The sequence below is a fragment of the Taudactylus pleione genome, unplaced genomic scaffold, assembly GCF_031769625.1.
Source record: "Taudactylus pleione unplaced genomic scaffold, aTauple2 ptg000007l, whole genome shotgun sequence".
Taxonomy (NCBI): Eukaryota; Metazoa; Chordata; class Amphibia; order Anura; family Myobatrachidae; genus Taudactylus; species Taudactylus pleione.
This window is the reverse complement of record NW_028284410.1, coordinates 8,572,673-8,595,565: the sequence shown is the minus strand read 5'-3', so window position 1 is coordinate 8,595,565 and position 22,893 is coordinate 8,572,673. Positions and strand designations below refer to the sequence as shown.

At 38.9% G+C, this 22,893-nt stretch overlaps 1 protein-coding gene across 1 annotated transcript in view; it reads left to right on the top strand.

The window, feature by feature from the left end:
- The first annotated feature begins 1,780 nt into the window (after positions 1–1,780).
- The window catches only part of GRIK3 (glutamate ionotropic receptor kainate type subunit 3), a 707,216-nt gene continuing 686,103 nt past the window's right edge, over positions 1,781–22,893 (top strand). The window contains exon 1 of the mRNA XM_088461525.1: positions 1,781–2,074. Coding sequence (XP_088317651.1) covers positions 1,960–2,074 — 115 coding nt within the window. The 5' untranslated portion in view covers positions 1,781–1,959. The remainder of the gene's footprint in view (positions 2,075–22,893) is intronic.

Below are 22,893 nucleotides of genomic sequence, written 5' to 3'. Positions count from 1 at the left end.
CTTACAGTACATTACAGTTCAGGACAAGGACACGATTTATATACATTGTTGCAATAGCGATTAAAGCACTCACAATAAGCAGCCGGGAGTTGGCAGTCACGTGTTAGGTGCCCTTATGCGGAGTAAAGAGTAGAAGAAAATGTAAAGAGAAGCACATGAGGGAAGAGGTCCCTGCTCGTGAGAGCTTACACTCTAAAGGGTTATATGTAATAGCCTGCAGGCTGCAGGCATCGGCGACTCCTGTGCGAGACTCCCCAAAGTTTTAAAGTAGCAAACATTTAAAAGGCAAAATCAACCTGGGTTTGCCTTTTAAATGACTGCTACTTTAAATCATCGGCCAGTCTCAAATGGGACTCGTCGATGCCTGCAGTCCGCAGGCTATTACATTTACCCCATGGCCTTTCAGTTCCACTTAGTGAACACAAAAAGTTAAGAATAGTTAAAAAAAAAATAATAATAATTAAGCATTTTTCAAGCATTTGCTTTTTACCACCATCTTCAGTCCTTGTTAAATAAGCTTCTCCATGCAAAGCAGTTGGAAACTATTGCCAGCGAAATTTGGTGAATATTTCCATCCATTTGGGTAGCTCCTAAAGGTATGGTGAGGTCCTATCATCAGCAAAAATAACTGATTTCAACCGCCATAAGGCTTTTCAAACTTTGATAATATATCCCAAATGAAAAACAGCTGAATGAATTGTACTTCTACATAAGCCTTTTTCATCCATGGGAAGGAAACCAGTCTTCATTTTTATCAGATTTACAATAATCATTTGTTTTGAAAGAAATAACAATGCACAGTATGCCTGTTTTACATGTTATTTTCTCTATTATTGTTACTGCCTGCTCCTGCTGTCTTTGTGACGCGGATGCAGTGACATTTATATATTGTATTAGCAGTTTTTCTTATGTGAGTTACTTTTGCAAGTTTTTCTGATGAGTATACGGGATATACAACTTAAACCTGCTATCCTGTTAGAATAAGGTAGATATGTCCTTGTAATACTAATGTTACTATTTACAGTCTGATTAACCACTTAGAAAACTAGAATTAACCCCCTGTTCCAAAAGAATCAGAATCCACTCCCTAATCACTACACCACACCTTCCCTGCACCTTCATAGCCAGAGATTCATTTTTACATGTTTGTGTCACAGAGCCAGAAAAACAACAATGTTAATGCCAAGCAAATGCTGGCAGGTTACCCACTCCCAATAAGTAGCTTTATAGCAAAGGGGAGGGGGACCAAGAAAGCTGCCCTGTGTGTGTGAATTCTATTCTAACGCCCGTATTCTGAATGTCCAAGATAGCATTTGTAATCCAGCATCACCCTCTTGTTTGTCTTCATTTGCTGTCCACCCATCCACCTCTAAAGACTACACACAAGTGCAATGAATTGTATTCACCCACTGAACAAATCACAGTCATGAGATGGTAGCTGTTTTGCATGTGGAGCAGGCAGGCTGCCTGAGTGTGTCTGCCTTTGTCAGTCCAATTCTCTCACTTGTGCTAAATCTCTGTAGCCAGTGAAGGGAATATATTTTTTTTTCCTTCAACTGCAGGATGGCTGTTGCTGCATCTGTCTTTCCTTCTCCCCAAGCCCCAGGGAGCTCCTGATCTTCTAGGTCTGGAATTCCATTCCACAGCTTTGCTAAGGACCAGTTGATAGCATCAATGAGGACTGCATCTAAGCATCTAGTCTTCAGCAGGTGAATGGGACTGGGAGAAGCAGACCAGTGGAACACACATAAAGGGAGAAGATTTTTTTGTGTGGTTAGCAGAAACATCCTCTAACCTTTGCTTTCAGTTGCTGAGTCTTGGGGGATAGTCTGCTAACATGTGCAGTGCAGAGGCATTCAGCTGTGACTGTCTTGGGCTATCACTGGAATCTTAAAACCGCAAAGGAAGTCCCAGGGAATCCCATATTAACTTAACTTCGGGGGGATTTTGTTTCTAACAATGACACATTACTGGCTCTCTTTTCGGAGTATGGTTTTAGACTACTGGGCAGTTTTTCTCTGCTACATCCTCTGGCTTCAGGACTGTCAAGGAATGCCACATGTTATTCGCATAGGTAAGTCCTGCATGCCATTTTATCACTTATACCTGGTCTGTCCTTCTGTGGCCTTGGATCCAGAAATAATATGTTACTCAGTGCTTTGCTGATGCCTTTGTTAGTGAAGGGGTTAACTGCCTGTGAGTCTGTAGGGGAATATCCTTTAGGTTGTTAGCTGCAAACTCTAAATTGAAATGGATGACTTATCCAGCAAAATGGTCATTCCAGGTTTCCCAGCTGCCCAGATACTAAATTTTGATGACATCTGCCTTCACCTGCTTTGCTGTGTCTTCCATTCACTGCAGAGTTTATTTGAGCTGTCCCTAAGGACATACTGTAGATCTGAGCTGTGACTGTGCCCGTATATATCTGCATGCTGGTGAATACACAGGATACTGTAGGTGTTTCTTATGATAGTTATACCAATGCTCTTTTAAAAGTTGTTTATTCTTAAGCAGTAGCTGCAGAAAAGAGCATCTACCATCCACATGATGGGCAATTGGCATTTAAAGGGTAGGATTAGTCACATAAAGTACCCTCATGCATACAGATAATGAAATACAGCAGCTCTGTCAGAGATAATGTCATAGTGTAGCTTTCTACATGCAGATGTGTAATTTATAAGCAAAGGCAATGTTTTCATTTATTGTCTTAAGCGATGTCTCAGATCAGCAGTCAATTCTGTTCTCAGTGCTGTCTTCTGCTTTGTGCTCACAGAGAACTGTGATAGTCTGTGATAAGTCTTGCAATTGTTTCCCCCTCCGTAGCAGATTAACTTTCTGTTATTCAACCAGGAACAGCTAAGGAGTATGCGGGAAGCTTCCCATCTCAAAATCCTGTTCAGGTTATAGACTGTGCAGTCTCTCCACTTACTGACCTTGGGTGTCCATTAATCTCCTTGTTCCCCAAGGACAAACTATACCAAATTAGGTTTACATCTGCATTTCATTGAGTATAGGGATTTGAGATTAATACCTATATCCTGCCAATTTATGATAATGAAGGTTTGTGTGTAACCATTTTGTAAGTGATCTCCATCAGTAACTTTAATTAAACCATTTTTGACAAGGCCTGCACAACAACATCGGTAAAAGTGATAATGCAATCTACTTCCTTCAGAGATACTTAATCTAATGTTATGCCTGAGCAATGGCTACACTAATACACATTTAATACAAATCAATAAACATTAGTATAGTAAGTACATCACAAAGGATGTACTTTTGTACATAAACACAAAGTGAACGTGAAATAAACCAAGTGTTATATCTTGATGACATGTTTTATATATATATATATATATATATATATATATATATATTTATTAATACATATATTTATTTTAAATATAAATTGAAATACTAGACTGTTTCTGTAAATATAGTACCTAAAGTGGATGGAGGATAATATTTCTTGTTCGTATAGGTACTGTACATATATAACAGGTATTATTGTGCCTAAAAATGTATGCGTTTGCTGATTTAATTTTTTTTCTTTAAAAAAAAATATTGAAGTGCTATAGGTTTGTCTGGTCCCACATACATGCAGGAAACATCTATTTGTAGTAATGCCATACCTCAATGGTTCATCTCTTCATGGAAGAAATTACATCTTTATATGTCTTTTATAACTTACAAAGAAGATTCTTACCCTGAAAGCTGTTGCCAGTGTGTAGTAGGAACAGGTGCTGAAAAGAATATACTTCGTAAGCTCTTTATTAAATGGAATTCAAAGAAAATGCATTTAGACACTCTGTTGAAGTACTGTTTTGTTAGTTTACTACAATGAATATTCTGCAACAGGATGTTTGACAATGTTATAGTGTTTATGCAGTAAATTGATACTTACAAAATCTGAAACGGAAATAATACAGTAGATCTTTCAAAAAACATATATTTATTATTTTAGAGAGAGAACATGTGCCACAAAGTTAAAACTGATACATGATTATCAAGGACAGTCCATGAGAGGGGCAAGGACACCTGTTACAGTAACAATTTCTAAAAAATTGTAAATGTTCCCTTTTTTATCTGATTGACCATAATTTAATTAATTAAAATTTCTCAATACAGAATGATAATTGTGCCACATTTGTATTAAGGGTTATTGTTGCCGCAGGAAAAGACAATAATAGAAGTGAAATATTTTTGGCTTGTATTGGCTTCATATATGCTTGAACATTTCTACAAATGAATATGCTAAATTTACTGGCACTTGTTACTGTTTTGATTAATAAATGATACATTCATTATAAAAATGTATTGATGAGGTGTGAATCTTTAAACCCTCTAGTCTTGCAATTAGGTTTAATAATCAGTTAATAACAATAGGTTTTCCAAAATCAGTATTACATTAATATCTTTCTAAAAATATAATATACTGTAACAAGATATACTATAGAGAGTTAAGGTTTTGGGGGTCATGCTAAGACATGAGGGAGTACTGACCAATCATCAACAGAGGTTAGAAAAGAAAAGAAAAAAATATTGAACTTACACTTAACCTCAATTTTACAAAGAAGGTCAAAGATCAAATAGGGTTCGTGTTTTTATAGTTTACAGTAAAACCAAACATTTTCAGTACCGAGACACCCTGCTTTTATCCTCCATGGGGAATGATATTAGTGAATTTTCTCAATGTATATTAAAGCACACATAAAGATACGTCTTAATCATTTTTGTTGTGCACAAAATGTGCTTTATTATTATTAGACACTGTTATTAGTTATTAAAATACCTATATTCTAATTACAATATATAAATATATTCTCGAGTGCCTCCATTTTTTGAATCTGCCATGTTCTTGCTAGTTATACTGTATTGCCATGTTTTTATTTTGTATTTTTATTATTTGTTTTTTTTACACAATATTTGGGGGTAGTGTGAGTAGGTTATGGTATATTTTTTTATAATTTCCTTAAAGATTCTGTGAATTTTATAGCATATTGGTATTAAAGAGTAAACATTTTAGACCAGTACTCACAACGAAATATGATCACCTCTGTAGCTATGATCAAAATAAGATACTACTGTAAATCTGACATATCATGGCATTGCAAATTTGACAAGAATGGCTTCTGCAGTAAGTGAAATGTGCAGCTTAGGAGTAGCAGTCCCATGTGTCGAAGTTTTCTCAGGTCAGGCCATTTTCACCCCTAAATCTTGAACTCACACGTCTTATATTCCCATAATTAATACACTACTTTAGATATGAAGGAATTGTTTCCTATAACTGCTATGGGTTGAGCATACTTAAGGTCAATATATGTCAAGTTTATTATTTACTTATATTTCTGAGAGCCCTAAAAATAAGTCACATGGTTATGTGTACATGATTTGTATTGCATTTGGACTTCTGAAACATGCAATTCATCAAATGAGAGCTGTAACAGAGAGCACTGTTGGGTGTACTACACTGTGATATCCCAACCTTTGGATCCCAGCAGTGATACCAGGGAGAGCAGTCCTACTGTTTAATACTATATATAATCGAAAGTTTCTAGCATCACTCTGCTATATTGGTTTTTTTTTCTGTAATACTCTCCATAAACATTATTGTTGTACCAGACCGTTTGCTTCTCTGCCAGTTCCGTAATCCTTTACTCTGTTCCCAGAAGAACCTTCCTGTTGATAGTTTTGAGAATATTAGTATATGAAAAATAAAATGTTTTTACTCTATAGTACAAAAATCTTAAAGCAACTGAAAGAGAATTAATTCAACTGAGTCAGAATGAGAAAAGCATTCGTGTTTATGTATGCATGTCTGGGTGATATGTACATATGCATGTCACACATTGTTCATGATTATAAATAATAATTTTTTGCATACTGTACAATTCACATTTTATTCACTTAAATTGCTCACTTCTTCACTAACTGTATACAGTGTATTCATTATTAAGACAGCTCAAAATCAGGTGAATAAATAGCACTATAAATGATGATGGAAAAATAATTACAATTTGTTTAGTTATCCTACACCAGTGTGTCTGTGTAGATGTGATCACTTGGTCATACTGTACACATTTTTCCTACAATTACCCCATCCTGGGACAAAGAGTTCAATATATAGTAACAACATTATTTTTCATGGATAACAATCTCTTTTTTTGCGTGAATGGTACAAAAAGAATTAGGAATCTAGTTTACGTTTGATGGTTTTCTATTGTGTATTGACTGCTAGTCATCAACAGCTACTGTATGATATTTATTGTCTTCAACTACAGTCATTGATACATACCAACCATCAAATGTTTTACACGTTTACCACCAAGACCAGACGTGAGCTACTTTACCAAATTCATTGATCATATAAAGCCCTTCCTCTGGGTGACATGGCTACCACCAGGTGGCCTGCTCGCTGGCATCAGATCATTCAAACATATGAGGGATCTCGGTCTGGAATTGCCACAGTTATGCAGTATTGCTGCTTTTCTCCTTGTTCTTCTCACTAGCCTAGAGTCATCAATACTGTAGCTCTGACAAACATTTAGACACTGCACAATAATCAACCAGCTGCTAAAGATCAGAAGTAAAGTAAGACTGGGTGTACACCAGTGCAATTTCCAAATCAAAATAATTTTATAAGTACAAGATGAGCACAGTCGGTGGATCTACTGTAGACTGTGTCGTAGGACAACTCATCATGGGTTTGTGCACTGGGTCACCTATGGAAAATATAGTGAAAGCAGTATAAAAAGGACAATGAAATGGCAAATTTATTTCCAGTTTTACATATTAAAATTCAAACAAAGAAACGTCTGTTTTTGTCAATTGCTTTCATTCTTCTCATGTATATACTTCATCTTTCCTTTGCATAGATCACTTTGACAGACCTAGAGGCAGAATAATCTGAACAGAGTTTGAAAAATGGAAGATTAGGGAAATGAAACAGCTTTTCTTTCTGTCTCCCTCTGGTGGTCATAACACAATCTGTTAAATAATATTACATTGACATTTTACTAATTTAAAAACAAAACAAAAACCTTGTTCCTTTAAGTTATTTAGGCTTGATAACAAAAGGTTGCCTGGGAGATGACTGAATTAACCAATAATTATTAACTAAAAAAATGTACCAATTTATACACTAGGGGCACTATTACATTGTACAAATCATTTTGTTTTATCCTTGGTGGGGAGGCCTTTGGCATTGCTAAGGAATGTCACTAAATGTATCTATGCATGGAATTATGGTCTTCTGTGCAGAATGACTGCTTCACATGTGTTATATTAACATTTGAAGAAAATAAAGTGAATTTTGTTACATGAATCTTGAATATATTATTAGCAAACAATAAGTTATAGCAAACAAAAGATTTCCAGCAATCTGCCTTGTCTATCCAATAGAGATAAATAAATCTTAATTAATGGATTAATATGTCTTATGTATTTTGTCCTATTATTTGAAGATTCTAAAACAGCTAATGTATTCTTAAATTTTGTAACTTTACATATACAATGGAAAGTGTATCTCTATGTTTCTCCAACTGCTGTTTGAATCTTTGGAGCAAGAACTTTGATTGGTTCTTGACTCCTACTGGTTGACAGAGTTCTTGTCAATACTTTAATTGTACATTGGCAATAAGTTACAACTCAAATCAGCTCATTTGACAAGTGGATCAATTCACATTGAAGCACTTCATTTAACAAATGGATCAATTTAGATTATGTCAACTGAATGCACTCACCACAAGTGGCCAGCATTATTTTATTTTTTTCTTTACGTTACTGAGGGTTGGATGGAATGTAGCATTTGGCTATAGAAACAACATATGTAAATTAAATATTCTGACAAATGTATTGTAGGTTGCAAGATTAGTCTGAAAGTATTTTAAGTGTTGGTTTGAGTCAATTTGGAAAATTTCCAAAAATGTATCCCACTGTACAATATATAAATAGTATAACAAAGACGAATTCCATGGGTTTTTATTAAGGATACATGCAAGGCTTGAAGGAAAAGAAGTAAAGAAAATAAAAATTCCAATTGAATGACTTGAGGAAACAAAAGAATGAATAGGCTCCCAACACACCATAACAACTGTCAGTAGTGCTCCAGTTCACAAGAGTCAGAGCCGTGATCTACAGAACACTGTCTTTAATGTAACTTTTTTTCTGTCTCTCCTTTGTGTCATTATTAGTAGCTGTTTGCCAGACATATTTATACATTCAACATAAGTTTCATAAACATTGTAGCATAAACGGTGATAGATCTAGTACTATGTGACCAGCTTAAGCAAAGTACAGTCAGTAATTATACGAAGGCTGAATAGAGCGATGGGAAGCAAAGGGCGCTCGCAGTGTAAATGTTCTGTATGTTGCATTACAGTTTATATTCATTAGCAAGGCTTGTGAGAACAGTCCTCATGCTATATTAATAAGTATTGGTTTGTAAAGCTTAGTTCCAACCACATACCAACAGCATTGACTTTAACAGTGTGACTCTGTACAAAATCCATTTCCCAAATGTGATGTATCCCTGACGTTCACTAAACCACTTGTCTAAAGCCATTTGCTTTTAGCTGGAAAAACCCCAAACATATTGATTTTCATTCAGGATCTGTCTGCCTCTACACTAGCAAACGTATACAGGAATCTCCTAGAGACACCGTGACTGCAAGCAACCCGCAGTGGCAGAATCAGTAACAATGTCAGCTTGGAGGGCAGTGGAAGGTTAACATTAATGTGCAATACCAAACATAGGTATTTTCCCTAAGTGAAGGCCAATATTTATAATGGAGTTTCCACACAGATCCATTGTAAGAAATGCTTGATTTAAGTAGTTAAATTGTGCCTTTAATATCATCTAGGGCTAAATTTTTCTTTTTCAAAAATAAATGTAATTTAGTTTAGAATAGTTTCTCTACATGTGTAACCATATTTTTAAAATCAGTTACTATCATAAAATATTAACATTACTACTGTATAATATGAATAATATTCACTCAATGGTTTGAAAAAAAGAAATGGGTCAGAAGAACATTGGTAATTGAACTTGAAATGCAGAAGAAGGTCAGAGTTAAATATAATTAAATGATATTGAAGTAATAGATGTCCAGAAACTAAGTGGGGCATCACCACATGATGTACCCAAAAACTCAGCTTGACATGGGTAACCTGAAGCTTATAAAAAGAGAAGATGATGCTGTGATTTAAAAACAACAAAGTTGTGAAAGTAGCCTATTTAGCAAAGTGTAAGAAATGCTTCTTTAATTTACAACAGTATTTCAATTAGCAATTGCTATACTGCATAAAGGCAGTGCTATTAAAGGAAAAAAAAGCTATATATTTGCAGCAAGATAAAAGCAGAGTGCTCACTTATCTAGTTAATTCACCAAGCTGACCTTCACATAGAGCCAATTGAATCAGCAGACACAGAAAAATGGCACATTAGGTCAGTCTGGGCTTGGTTCTTTGTTTGTTAGTGCTGTGCACATAGACTAATATGATGCCCTCTAGAAAAGACACAGCCTAACAAAGTGTAAGGAGTAAACAATGCCCTCAATGATAATAATGCTAGTGTATAAAGGTATAGTTGTACGTCTTCTAAGCCTGTCATGAGCCTTTCTTTTGACTATTTAAAGGCTGTTCATCTGCCCACCTAGTGTTTACAGCTAGCCTCTATTGAGTGATAACATTTAAAAAATGTTCTGGCCTATGAATATATAAAATGTATGTGTGACATGGGATGTAGTTAAGAAGCTTGCGGTCGAAATGCCGATCGCCGGCTTCCGACTGTGAAATCCCGGAATGGGACTAATGATATGTGTCTAAATACCGACGCCTATTATCACCCCCACACCGAAACCCGGTATACCGATCGTAGTTAAGCCAGGCATCGGGAGCGCTTAGCCACGGAGGGGGGGAGGGTTAGGATTAGGGACTCCCGGGGGGATTTAGGGTTAGGCACCCCCCTGGGAGGGTCAGGTTTAGGCTTGGGGAAGGGGGGTTTAGGATCAGGCACCACCAGGGAGAAGGATAGGTTTAGGCACCCCTTGGGAGGGTTAGGTGTAGGGTGCAGGGAGGGGGGGTTAGGTTTAGGCACCCCTGGGGGGAGGTTCGGGTTAAGCACTAGGGGAGAGGGTAGTGTTAGGCACCCCTGGGGGGAGGTTAGGGTTAGACACAAGGGGGGAGGTGAGGGTTAGGCACTCCTAAGGGAGAGTTATGGTTAGGGGGGAGAGGGGAGGGTTAGGGTTGTTACTTACCTATAGTTGGGATTTTCAGCTGCCGGCCTTGCGGCGTCAGTATTTAATCCGCAGGGCTTAGGGCCAGCGGTGATTCCTACAAATTCCATGTGACATGTATCTCAAAACATAATTTAACTAGCAATTTAGAAAATCACACACGGGCTTATTTTTTATGTATTATTCATCCATCTCCTTTGTACTGTAGATGCTTAAATAGTCTTCTTTGTACCACAATATGTCCACATATTTGTTGGACCTAATACGTTCACCCAAGATCTGTATATATACACTACATACCTTATAATATAAGAGAGAATGGACGTTATTCATAGGTGCTGTTTGTAAATGGCAAAGTAAAATGTGTCTGCCCACACCTAAATCTATGATGTTTAGCTGGTTAGTGGAATCATACAGATTTGTTTGGTTATGCTATCATTACACTTGGAACTCATAAATGTGAGAGTGGAAATCATTCCGAATATATCAACACTAAAGACCAGACACTGTAGGTGTAAAGTGGGTGTGACATGGAGTTTCATGTACAGTAACCAGCAGTAAGGGTATTTTAATGTAAATGCACACCATCACATAATCATATATAGTCCTTTTAAGGGCTGTATCTTTTCAGGTGCAAGTGTACACTGATAATGATGACCAGGCACATATGCTGCCAAACAGGGCCGGATTAAGGCTTGTGGGGGCCCTGGGGCAACGGGCAACTAAGTTGTGGGGGCACCTATCAAGCCACACCGAGCCTTGTGGGCAGGGGCAAACACAGGATTTTCTGGGGGGGGAGTTCTATATCTATATCTATCTATATATATATATATATATATACATACAGTATATGAACCAGGGATCAGGCGGCACTCAGCGGACTTCAAGACATAACGTGTAGTTTACTCCATAGATTAACGTTTCAAGACAAAAGAAGTCCCTTCATCAGGATATATATATGTGGGCAGGAGCGAACACAGGATTTTCTGGAGGGGGTGGGCTATATATGTGTGTGTATGTATGTGTGTGTATATATATATATATATATATATATATATATATATATTTATATATGTATATGTTATACAATTTTTGAAAGTAGGGGTGCACTCACCAGTCTTCATGAAAAATATTTAACTTCACTTAAACCATTATAATAAAAGTACAGCCATCGACATTCCGGTCCAATCCACGTACCTTTGACCTTGAGAAAGGTCCGTGGATTGGACTGAAACATCGATGGCTGTACTTTTATTATAATGGTTTAAATAAAGTTAAATATTTTTCATGAAGACTGATGAGTGCACCCCTACTTTTGAAAATTGTTTCTAGCAAGGTGGTACCTTGTTTGGGTCAGTCACCCCAGCATTGGATTTGTAAATTTGTATATATATACATGTGTGTTAAACATGCATACACACACACATATATATATATATATATATATACATATATATATATATATATATATATATATATGTAGCAGAAGTATATATTATATATTACATACATTTTATTATTATTATTATTACTATTATTATCATGTATTTGCATGGCGCCACGAGTGTTCCACAGCGCCTTACAAAGTATATGAACAAATTGGTTGACCAGTGACTTACAGAACAATACAATACAGGACGAGGACAAAGATAATATACATTGCTACATTAGAGAACATAACACCCAGATAAGCAACAGAGCATAAGCAACCAAGTGTTAGATGCCCTAGTGGGGAGTAAGAAGTAGATGAAAGTAAAGTAAGGAGAAGCACAAAAGGGTAAAGAGCTTACATTCTAAAGGGGAAGGGCAGACAAACAGGTGTACAACAGATGGGGTAGACAGGGAGGATGGAACATGTAGCAGCAAGTTAGGATGAGAGCTTGAAGGCTTTGATGAAGTAATGGGTCTTGAGAGCCCATTTGAAGAATTGTAGAGAGGTGGAGAGTATGATGGGAAGAGGGAGAGAGTTCCAAAGGTGGGAAGCAGTGCGGGTAAAATCTTAGAGGCAGGAATGGGAGGAAGTAATCAGTTGGCATGAGAGGCGGTGTGCATGCGTTTATGTGTGTATACATATACAGTATACACACATAAACAAATACATACACACAAGACATACACATTTATACTTACTAACACATCCATAGTATACACACTCACTAACACATACTGTATATACAATAACACATACAGTATATACACCCAAACACATACACAATAAAACAGTAAACATACACTTACATTTTTATGCAACAGCTGCAGGTTGCTGGTGGGCCTCACATCATAAGGCCCCACCCCCTCACACCATAATGCCACCATTCGTGGGTACTATGGGGGCAGGGCTTGCCGTATTGGCTCCGCCCCCTCTTTGGCCACTGTAGGTGGGTATTTGTTCGTCGGGGGGTTTCTATGTACTCAGAACCCTCCCACGCATGCACTAGTGGTGTGGGCCCCTCTGTGTGTGGAGACCCCGAGGTGACCGTACCTGTCACCCCGCCCTTAATCCTGTCTTGCTGCCAAAGCATCACCATGTGACTTCAGTGGGGATTCTTTGCAGTTGAGAAATGCTCTATTAGATGCAGAGGAGACCAGAATCGGACCTCACATACTAAATAATACTAAAAAAAATAAATACATAATCTAATAAAAAATTATGTGCTAGTTACTAAGCAAATTACCTTGGATCAGGGCCGCATTAATGTATGGGCATACTGGGCCCCAATGATTCTAGGGGTTCATTTTGGCTGGTACAGTACAATTTTTAACTATATCAGCAAATGGGGCTGCACCAACTTGTACCGGAAGATGGCCCGGAAAATCCCTCCCCATCTGATCTCTATAGAAGCGCTTCAGAGACAGACTCCCACAGCACTGCTGAAGTGACAGGCGGCTCCTCTGTGGTTTTGTGCATTGACGCTGATGTGATGACATCAGCGCCAGTGTAGAGAAGGATGACGAGTCACCACAGCCGGCATCACTGCAATTAAGAGAAGAAAGTGCAGCTGACATTGTGGCCTGCAACATTTTTATTAAGGTGAACAGTTAACAAGGAGAATAGTGAGCCCTTTTGTGTATGTATGTATGTATGTGTATATATATATATATATATATATATATAATGTAAGATTCAATACACATATAGGAGTATCATTCAATGATACTAAGTAGTATACTGTATACACTCTAGTATACAGCGAGGCTCCTGTATTATCAGAGCTGTGGGGAGCTGGATCCCTGGTCATGGTATTGGAGTGGGCGTAGGCCCACAGCACACCCCCAGTTTAATCACTCTGGGGGCTTGCCCAGCACACCCAGAGATGCCAGGCTACCTCTGGAGTCTCTCCATGCACTGCCAGCTCCTCCTCAGTGATTGGAAGCCGGACAACCCCCACACCTTTTAGTTACGCTACTACAATGAGATACTTCTATGAATGTTTTTGTTTTTCAAGGCTGACAATGTTCATAAGTTTCTGTTGATTAATCCTCGATTTACATCATATCTTTGTGTTTAAACAGATTTTGTTGAAAGTACCAATAAATCTAAAGGTTTAATTTTATTGACCGTTTACATTTTTGTTCCATGAATGGGTGGGTAGGGCCCCCAGGGCATTGCTTTGCCCAGGGCCTACACTGCTGTTAAGATGGCCCTGCCTTGGATGTATCACTGCTAAGTCTAGGGGGAACCTTTTGGTAAAAAAAATTGTGAAGGCAAGTTAGTCATAAAATAATAAAAATCATAAAATTGCATCCCTGAGAAAAATACATAATTCTGCCCTTCGTGTGTTCAGGTTTAATTGCAGATAATAATTTAGGATAATCTTCTGAAGTTGCATGTATTGTCTAAAATGAACTGTGGAACAAATTCAGGAAAAATGCATGTTCCATTTGTCCTATCTAATGCCCAATAAAGATATATATTTAGTTAAAAGGGTTGGGTAAAGGATGCTGGTGTTCTGGATCCCGGCGGTCAGAATACCGATGCCAGCATCTCCGACAGGGTTAGGATACCGATGCCTGTCGGTAAGTATCCTAACCCTACTACTAACCCTCCTTCCTACCCAGCCTAAACCTAATCTCCCCCCCCACCCTGCAGCTTAACCCTAGCCTTGTCCATAGTATCTGACCCAAACCCCTAACCCTAATTCTAACCCTCCGCCTAAACCCAACAATTACCATCAGGATACCAGTGGTCAGGAAGCTGGCGCTGGGATTCTGACTGGTGTCGGGTTTTCGGTGCCTGCATTTTGAGTGCTGAAATCCCGACCGCCGGGGTCTCAACTGTATCACTATATGCTACCAGAACAGCATCAAATAATGCAATACATAATTCTCTTGGTTAGGCTAAATCAAATCAATTTAAATGAATGTTCAAGCCATTAAGGTTGAAATTAGCTCTCATCATTAAATAGTTAAGATGTACTGAAAATACTTCCTAAAACTAGAAGTAGAGTAAATGAGGCTTTATAGCTACAGAACATATATTTCTGCAGGCAATCAAGCTCAACGTCACAGCACAGATTATAAAGTTACTATGATGGCTTATTAAACTTGTATTCAATAAACAGAAAATATCAATGCATCCTAGTAAATGTTTTACTACTTGGGATAAATAGGACATTATAAAAATAATAAAACTCAGCTATAGATTTTTTTTTTCCCTCAGGTTTATGCAACATATAAAAACTTGAGATATGGTAGTAATGAAATATTTGGTTCTGCACTTGTATATAATAGAAATAAAATGAATGCATTCAGTGGTCTTTGACAATGACGTAAGTAGTAATGTAGTTGTAAATAAAGCTTATTGCTTAAATACTATTTACTGTACATATACTATATTTTAATGCATATAATATAATACACACAATATATATTTAAATGCAAATGTTACCATTATGTTACATTCAAAATCTTTTCTCAATCCAGCAAAAAAAAAAAAAAGGTCACATTATATCCTTCATGTTTCACAAGAAAAAAGATTCTTATTTCTCATTCCAGAAGATGGTAATGAGAATACTTAGTGAATTTACAATACTACTTGGATCAATAGCCTGCCTGGTGTTATTATACTGTATGTGGAATGCTCAAACTTACAGTACAGAGTCCTTTGATTTACAATGTCATATTACTGTATTGTGTATGTATATTGCTATAAGATGTTTCTCATGTAAAGCCAGTGGCATAACTAGGGTATTTGGAGCCCAAGGTAAATAAAAAAAAAAATGGAGCCCCCCCTCCCTATGTGCGAAAAATGGGCATGGTCACTTAAAAATGGGGTGTGTGAACATGACACACACTGCTTTATCGTTACTCTGAACATTCCTTTCCATATGCACCTTAACCCCAGTAGTGCCCCTTATACAATACCCCCAGTATGCAATGTCCCCAGTTGTGGTCCCTCTTATGCAGGCCCATAGTAGTGCCCCTTATACAGTACCGCCAGTTGTGGTCCCCCTTATGCAGCCCCCCATTAGTTCCCCTTATACAGTACCCCCAGTATGCAATGCCCCCAGTAGTGGTCCCTCTTATGCAGCCCCTCATTAGTTCCCCTTATACAGTACCCCCAGTATGCAATGCTCCCAGTAGTGGTCCCTCTTATGCAGCCCCTTATTAGTTCCCCTTATACAGTACCCCCAGTATGCAATGCCCCCAGAAGTTGTCCCCCTTATGCAGTGCCCAATGTAGTGGTTCCCCCAGTAGTGGTCCCCTTATGCAGTGCCCCTTATATTGTGCCCCCAGTAACAGTCCCCCCAATGCAGTGCCCCCAGTAGTGGTACCCCCTTATGCAGTGTCCTTTATATAGTTCCCCCAGTAGTAGTCCCCCCTATGCAGTACCCCCAGTAGTGGTACCCCCTATGCAGTACCCTTTATATAGTGCCCCCAGCAGTAGTCCCCCCCATACAGTGCCCCAGTAGTGATCCCCCTTAAGCAGGCCCCCAGTAGTGATCCCCCCATCCAGTGCCCTTATATAGTGCCCCCGGTAGTGGTCCTTCCTATTTAGTGCCCCCAGTAGTGGTCTCTCCAGTGCCCCTTGTGCCCCTAGTAGTAAGCCCCTTATATAGTGCCCCCAGCTGTAGTCCCCCCATGCAATGCCCCTAGTAGTGGTCTCCCTTATGAAGGCTCCCAGTAGTGATCCCCCCCTATCCAGTGCCCTTATACAGTGCCCCCTGTAGTGGTCCCCCTTATTAGTGCCCCCAGTAGTGGACCCCTAGTAGTAAGCCCCTTATATAGTGCCCCCAATAGTAGTTTACCCCCACAGTACTAGTCCCCAGTAGAAGTTCCCCCTCCAGATGCAGTGCCCCCGGTAGTAGTACCCCATCCCCAGTAGAGGTCCACCCCAGTAATGGTGACCCCAGTAGCAGCCCCCCCACCGGTAGTGCAGACACACAAGTAAAAAAAAAAAATACACTTACCTGAATCCACGCTCCGGCTCTGGCCACTGCTCCCGCTGCTGCCGGCGCACGTCAGTCCTCCAGGGCTGGCATGCTCTGCATTATAGGAGAGATGTCATGACGTCTCTCCCTTTGCCCACTGCAGGAGCCGGAAGGCGGAGCTCATGAGTGAGCTCCAGCCCGGCTCTTGCAGTGGGAGCTGCAGCAGACAATGAGAGTTTGTCTGAATCTCAATGGCTGCTGATTAGCACACACATCGCCACCGCGCAGCTGTGATTAGTGTGCAACAGCAAATGAGAGTCTGTCTGACTCTAATTGGCTGCTGGTTAACACACACATCGCTGCTGCACTGGCGGCAATGTGTGTGTTAAACTGCACAGCCTGAGCCAGCCTCCCACCCTCTGCCTGGTGCTATTGGGTAAGTGCTAAGGGGGCGGGAAGGGGCTTGGCTGTGCAGCACAGGACCTGCACTAGGTGCAGGGAAGCCTAACGCCGGTCCTGTGTAAATGTGTAGTGCTGACCACACACACTGCGGTCTGCACTATATTGCCTAACTAGGATGGGCCAGGCCAGACCGTGGCGGGCGGCGCCCCGCCCATCCTACGGCACCCAAGGCACATGCCCTGCTTGCCCTGCCCTAGTTACACCACTAAAGTATGTAAAGTATACATGAGGTTTGCCTAACCATGGAATATATTAGAATGCAGAGTCATACACAATCAAACGGAATAACTTAAGTTCAAAAAGTGCTCCTTACATTTGGCAAGCACAACTAGGGTACACACTGACAGATACATTGGCCGATCAATTGATCGATCAATATATCTGCTGCCTGTTGGCCAGTGTGTACCTGAGATATGTCAGTGAATGTCGCCTTTCACCAACATATCGCATTGGCAGTGCTGCACAACCGATGGACAGATATGTCTACAGAAATATCTGTCCATCAGCAAGTGTGTACAGGTGGTCTGTAGACCACCCGTACACACACAGCAGCTTCCGCGAGGAGGGGGGCGAGACATGCCCCCAACATGCCCACCGGCAGCCAGGTCCCGTCCCCCAGCTGCCGGGACACAAGGGCACAAGCAGATCATGGCCGTTCCGTGTCTATGAATGACCATCATCTGCAGATATATCTGTCAGGTGTGTACCCATCTTAAAGGCAAGGTGTGAGTGTGATGTTTGGATTCATAGAGATTGTGTGTTTATGATTATGATTAACCATAAAATTGAGATGAACTCCCATGTATTGTTCTGTGAATTAATTAAAACCATTTCCCCAATAGTCCTTTTTAGTTAAGATCCTTCAGAGAATATTCTATGTTGGAAGTCTACATTTACTGTTAACAAAATGTATATATGTACTTTGCAGCACTTACTGCAGGATACAGTACATTAACCCTATGTCTCTCAAGTTTCATAAAATGGTTATATAAAACAGTAATGCTTATTGGTGTAAACCATTAAAATGTGTCCTTTTTAATAGGAAGACAACATATTTTTTTACTGTGAGTTAACATTTTGCACAAGATCGCAGACCAGCCTAGATATGACAAAAATAGACAAATCATGTTACTTCTTACTATGGGTTAACCAAAAGTGCTGTGTTATTGGAATACACTTTGAAATATCTGGAATACACTTTGAAATATCTGGATCACCTCCAACCCCTGACCTTGTTCTTACCTACCTACATCACACTTCAACTTCCTTTGATTCAATTGTGTATAGTGTCCCCAATTAAGGGCAAAGAAGATGAAAAAGGTAAAATGTGTGAAGTTTTAAGCAACTGAAGACTACTTTCATGCTTGCTAAAAGTCACTATAGGTGGGTATATTTCAATAAGACATTGATTTTGAATCAAGGGAAAATTTAATGTGGTGATGATTCTGAACAAGCTTGTCGCCCAACAAGAAAACATGGACATTGAGGTGGACATTAAGTTATAGGATTTGTTCTAGAAGAAAAAAAGTTTTAATGAATTTGTAGGTCGGATTAAATGTATGCATAGATGTTCCTGATCACCCGTATACAATTTTTAACACAGTAACAGTTTGAAACTCTTTCCAAGTTCACAAATAAAGCTGAATACACACTATACAATATGTGTACCCAGCAAAGGAACGACTCGATGTAACGATACTGTATATCGCACTACACGATCAGGTGCACAATGGCGCAATATATCGTTACATGCTGCCTGTAACATCATGGCATCGATCATTGCATCGTTCCATCTGCTGTGCAGCACAGCAGATGTGATGAAGCGATGAACAAACGCCGTATACACACAGTTGGGTGTACAAATGATATGATCCGAATGATATATTGTTCTGATCCACGTCGGTATGTTATATCGTATAATATATCTTATAGTATGTACTCAGCTTTAGTTATAACCAGTAACTGAAAATCTGGATTTGATAGATTTTTAAATGTAACAAATATTGGCTTCTGATAAGTCTTTGATATTTTTAAACTCTAGCCATACTATATACATTACTTATGAAGTCACAATATTTTACAATGATGGTCAGGAAATAGCTAATAGTATTCAGTATACCTACCATTAAATAATTTAATCTATTCATAACAATATGGTTATAGGATGTATTGTTCTATAAATGTAACGACTGTGAACGTATGTTTGCTCTGTGGGCTGATTTGAGTGTGACAGCTAGCTGTCAGTAGAGGGCAGTATATCATACAGTACTAAGATAGTGTGAACATGAGATTACAATACCATGAATTTCCCCATTGTATTACCTTAGCTATAATATCTGTATAAAGCAGGGGTTATGGTTTGGGTAAAGATAAAAGAAAATGCTGTACAAGAGATAAAATAGAAAGTAGGTGATAAATAGGGAGAGAAAACATGGTAATGTTGAAACTTATTACATAATACTGTCAAAGCCTTTTTAAATTTACAAAATTAAACTTTCGAGCGACATAAAAGTAATATGTTTGTATTAAAACTCATTTCTCATTGGAAGTCTAAAAAAACCCTATTTGGTGTTCCATATTTTCTAGGAAACCTAGCTCAAAAATCTATGTTGGTAATAACAATTATTTACTTTATTGCTATGAATAAGCACAATGTCCTCAGCTGCACTGCTTTCCTCAGTTTACAGCAGTAAATGTTGGGAAGGGAGAGGGAGGGCAGGGTATATGGACTCCGAATAAGGCACATTAAGGAAACAGAGATACAAGTGCAATTGTGAGAGGTGTGACAAATTCTATAATACACTGAAGGCATGTTATTAATATATTCATTTGAGGATATTATTGTGTTATATCTGAACTAATATTATAAAGTAGTAAATGAGAACTGATTAAGTTATATAGCTCATTTACAGAAATAAGTCAGTACTTATAGCCATAGTAGGGTTGTATTTAGAGATGCCTATACATTTTTCTTGGAAGCAATAGAATTTGGCAAATATTTACTCTTTAATTATTATATACAACTTGGGCACCTGTGCCAGATTGCAATGGGTGCAATGAGTACATGGTAGTTTGAGGTATTGTTTTGCAATGAAGCAGCTCTTAGTGGTAGGTACAGTATAGACTGGAGCTTAAATGTTCAAAGAGTCCATCAAAGACTTAGATAAGAGACTGAAACATTACAGCACAGCATTTGGTGATTTGGAAACGCCTAAGCAAAGGTTTATGTTAGGGCAGCAGGCAGAATGCAATGGACAGTCTTTGCAAACTTAAATCAGTCATTGTTTCACATTCTGACCATTCTACACAATGGAGATTTTGCCAGTTACCAAAATAACAGCTATCAAATGTAGAATCAGAACTATCCATAATATAATTACAGCACAATGCAAAAAATATACCTTTTATTGCATGTGCATGCATGTGTGTGTGTATGTCAAATACATTGAGGTTAGTTCCATTTTAATGTACTCTATGTCTTGTGTAAATGCCTGGAGGCATATTCAGGGGTGAATATAGAGATGAGTAAATAGTATGCACAGTATAGCAAACAAGTGAATACACAGAGATTGATTCTGGTGACCACAGGACAATGCAGAGCCCACATATTAGTGACCACATATGGGCTTTGACCAAGGCAGAGACATATTCTGGTGACCAAAGTGCAATGTAAAACCAGTAATTGGATGACCACAGAAACAATTTTTGGATGATCATAGTGCAAAACGTAGCTTTTTTTCTGATTAACCACAGAACAATGTTACCATAGAATAAATACAGAGCTGCAATTTGGTGACCACAGTACAATGCAGAGCAGGCTAGTATGTTATCACTGTCTAATGAGCTCAGAGGGCTACAGAACAGTGCATGACTCTATTGATTATAGACAATATGGAGAGGACATATTCAAGTCAACACAATACAAATGCTGAGCTTATATTCTGATGACCACACTAAAAGGCAAATGCCTTTTTCTGGTGACAATAGAAAAACATTCAGAACCCGTATTTTACTGACCATAATCCTATGCAAAAAGCACTAGAATGATGACACCAGTACAATTTAAGAGTTGAATACACATACAGTATATGAGCTTTCCTCCTATACTTAAAAAAAAAAAACATACTGGCAGGTTAATTGGCACCTAGTGTGTGTGTTTGTGTGGTAGGAAATATAATTATAACTTTCACCGTGAAAGGGACTGGTTTGATATTTTCTGTGAGTGTTGTAAAATATAAATAATAATAATAATAATAATAATAATAATAATAATAATAATAATAATAATAATGTTGATGTTGTTGCTGTTGTTTTTTATTATTATTATTATTATTATTAATATATAAAATTAAGCCACATAAATATTAGGTTTCATTTAGAGCAGGTCACAATTATATGAACCATGTGTAAATTAAAAAATTTGGCCACAAATCTCTGATATACGTGTACCTCAAAATACTATGTAAGTATGTGGCTGAATCAACATGGCTGGATTCAATTAGCCTTGATACATTACCGTGTAAGGAAAAGGCTTGTAGCCTCGGACTTTTATTCCTGGAGCTATTCAACAACAAGCCCTTCCTTGCACGATCAATCCACGGCTAAAGTGCGTTAACCCATTGTTTACAGGATATGTACCCAGAGCTATGGGTTAACGTATTCACAGCAGCCTCAATAAGGGCATAAACTCTACTTAATGCAGATTTCTGTAAAAACTTCAGGGGGGTTATCACATACATCAATTGAATCCCCAGGCACTGCTACAAGCCCACAATAATTACCGTGGCTAATAGATTCTGACCCATAGGCTTTAAGAGGATCTTCACAGGCAATAGCAACTCCAGAGGTGGGTCTGCAGTGCAGTATAAAATTAAAATAGGTGAGCCACACCAAATGCCCTTCTAAACACTACCAAACATCACCAGCTGGGACTCACTGGCAGTTGGTCTGACTTTCCTAACTGAATTTGGTACTGAATTGCAGCCCCACCTCTGGAGCTGCCACTGTTCATAGGGGTGCATTATATTGGCAAATCTGCCTGCCCAGAAATGTGGTAAAACCAGCTCTGTGCTATAGCTACAGGGCTCATCACAATCCTTGGCTGGTGACAGTTGTGGTAATGAAAACTGCAATGCTTGGGCTGTGTTAATTAGTAAGCCAATAATAAATAACTACACAACACCATAAACAAGAATATACTTTATAAAGACTAGCAAACCACCCCAGCTTTGCACAGGAGCAATTTCATCTCGTCAAAGTCCCCTGCATCTCATAACAACCTATGCCATGTCATCGCAGTCCCCTGCATCTCACCACAACCCCATGCTTCTCACTCCTGCCCCCTGCATCTCACCAGTGTCACCACAAGCCCCACTGCTGCTGCCCTGCCACTGGTATGTGCTGGGAAGGGCAGGAGGATCATGGATAAGAGATTTTTATTGCAGCTACCATACACATTATCAGCAGCATGTCCACAGGGCACTTGTGCATTTTTCCCAAGCCTCCATGTACATACGTCCCTTACTGCCAAACATTGTGATAAGCAATGTCCTTTTTGTACATTATGCCCTGTATTTCCTGGGCTGACTTCCATGGGAGGTGCCTTCTCTTTACCAAAGACATGTGGCTAGGCAGGAACATCAAGTTGGTGAGGGAGCACGTCACAATGGAGGATTGGTGGCTGGAGTCCACCTGCAGGTTCAGCACAACGGACATCGGAATCCAATGATTACTAAGCATCAATGTTTTTTCCCGATGGTACTGTTTTTACCATTTGATGGTGGCGGTCCGATGTTTGACACCATCAAATGGAAATCATTTGATGA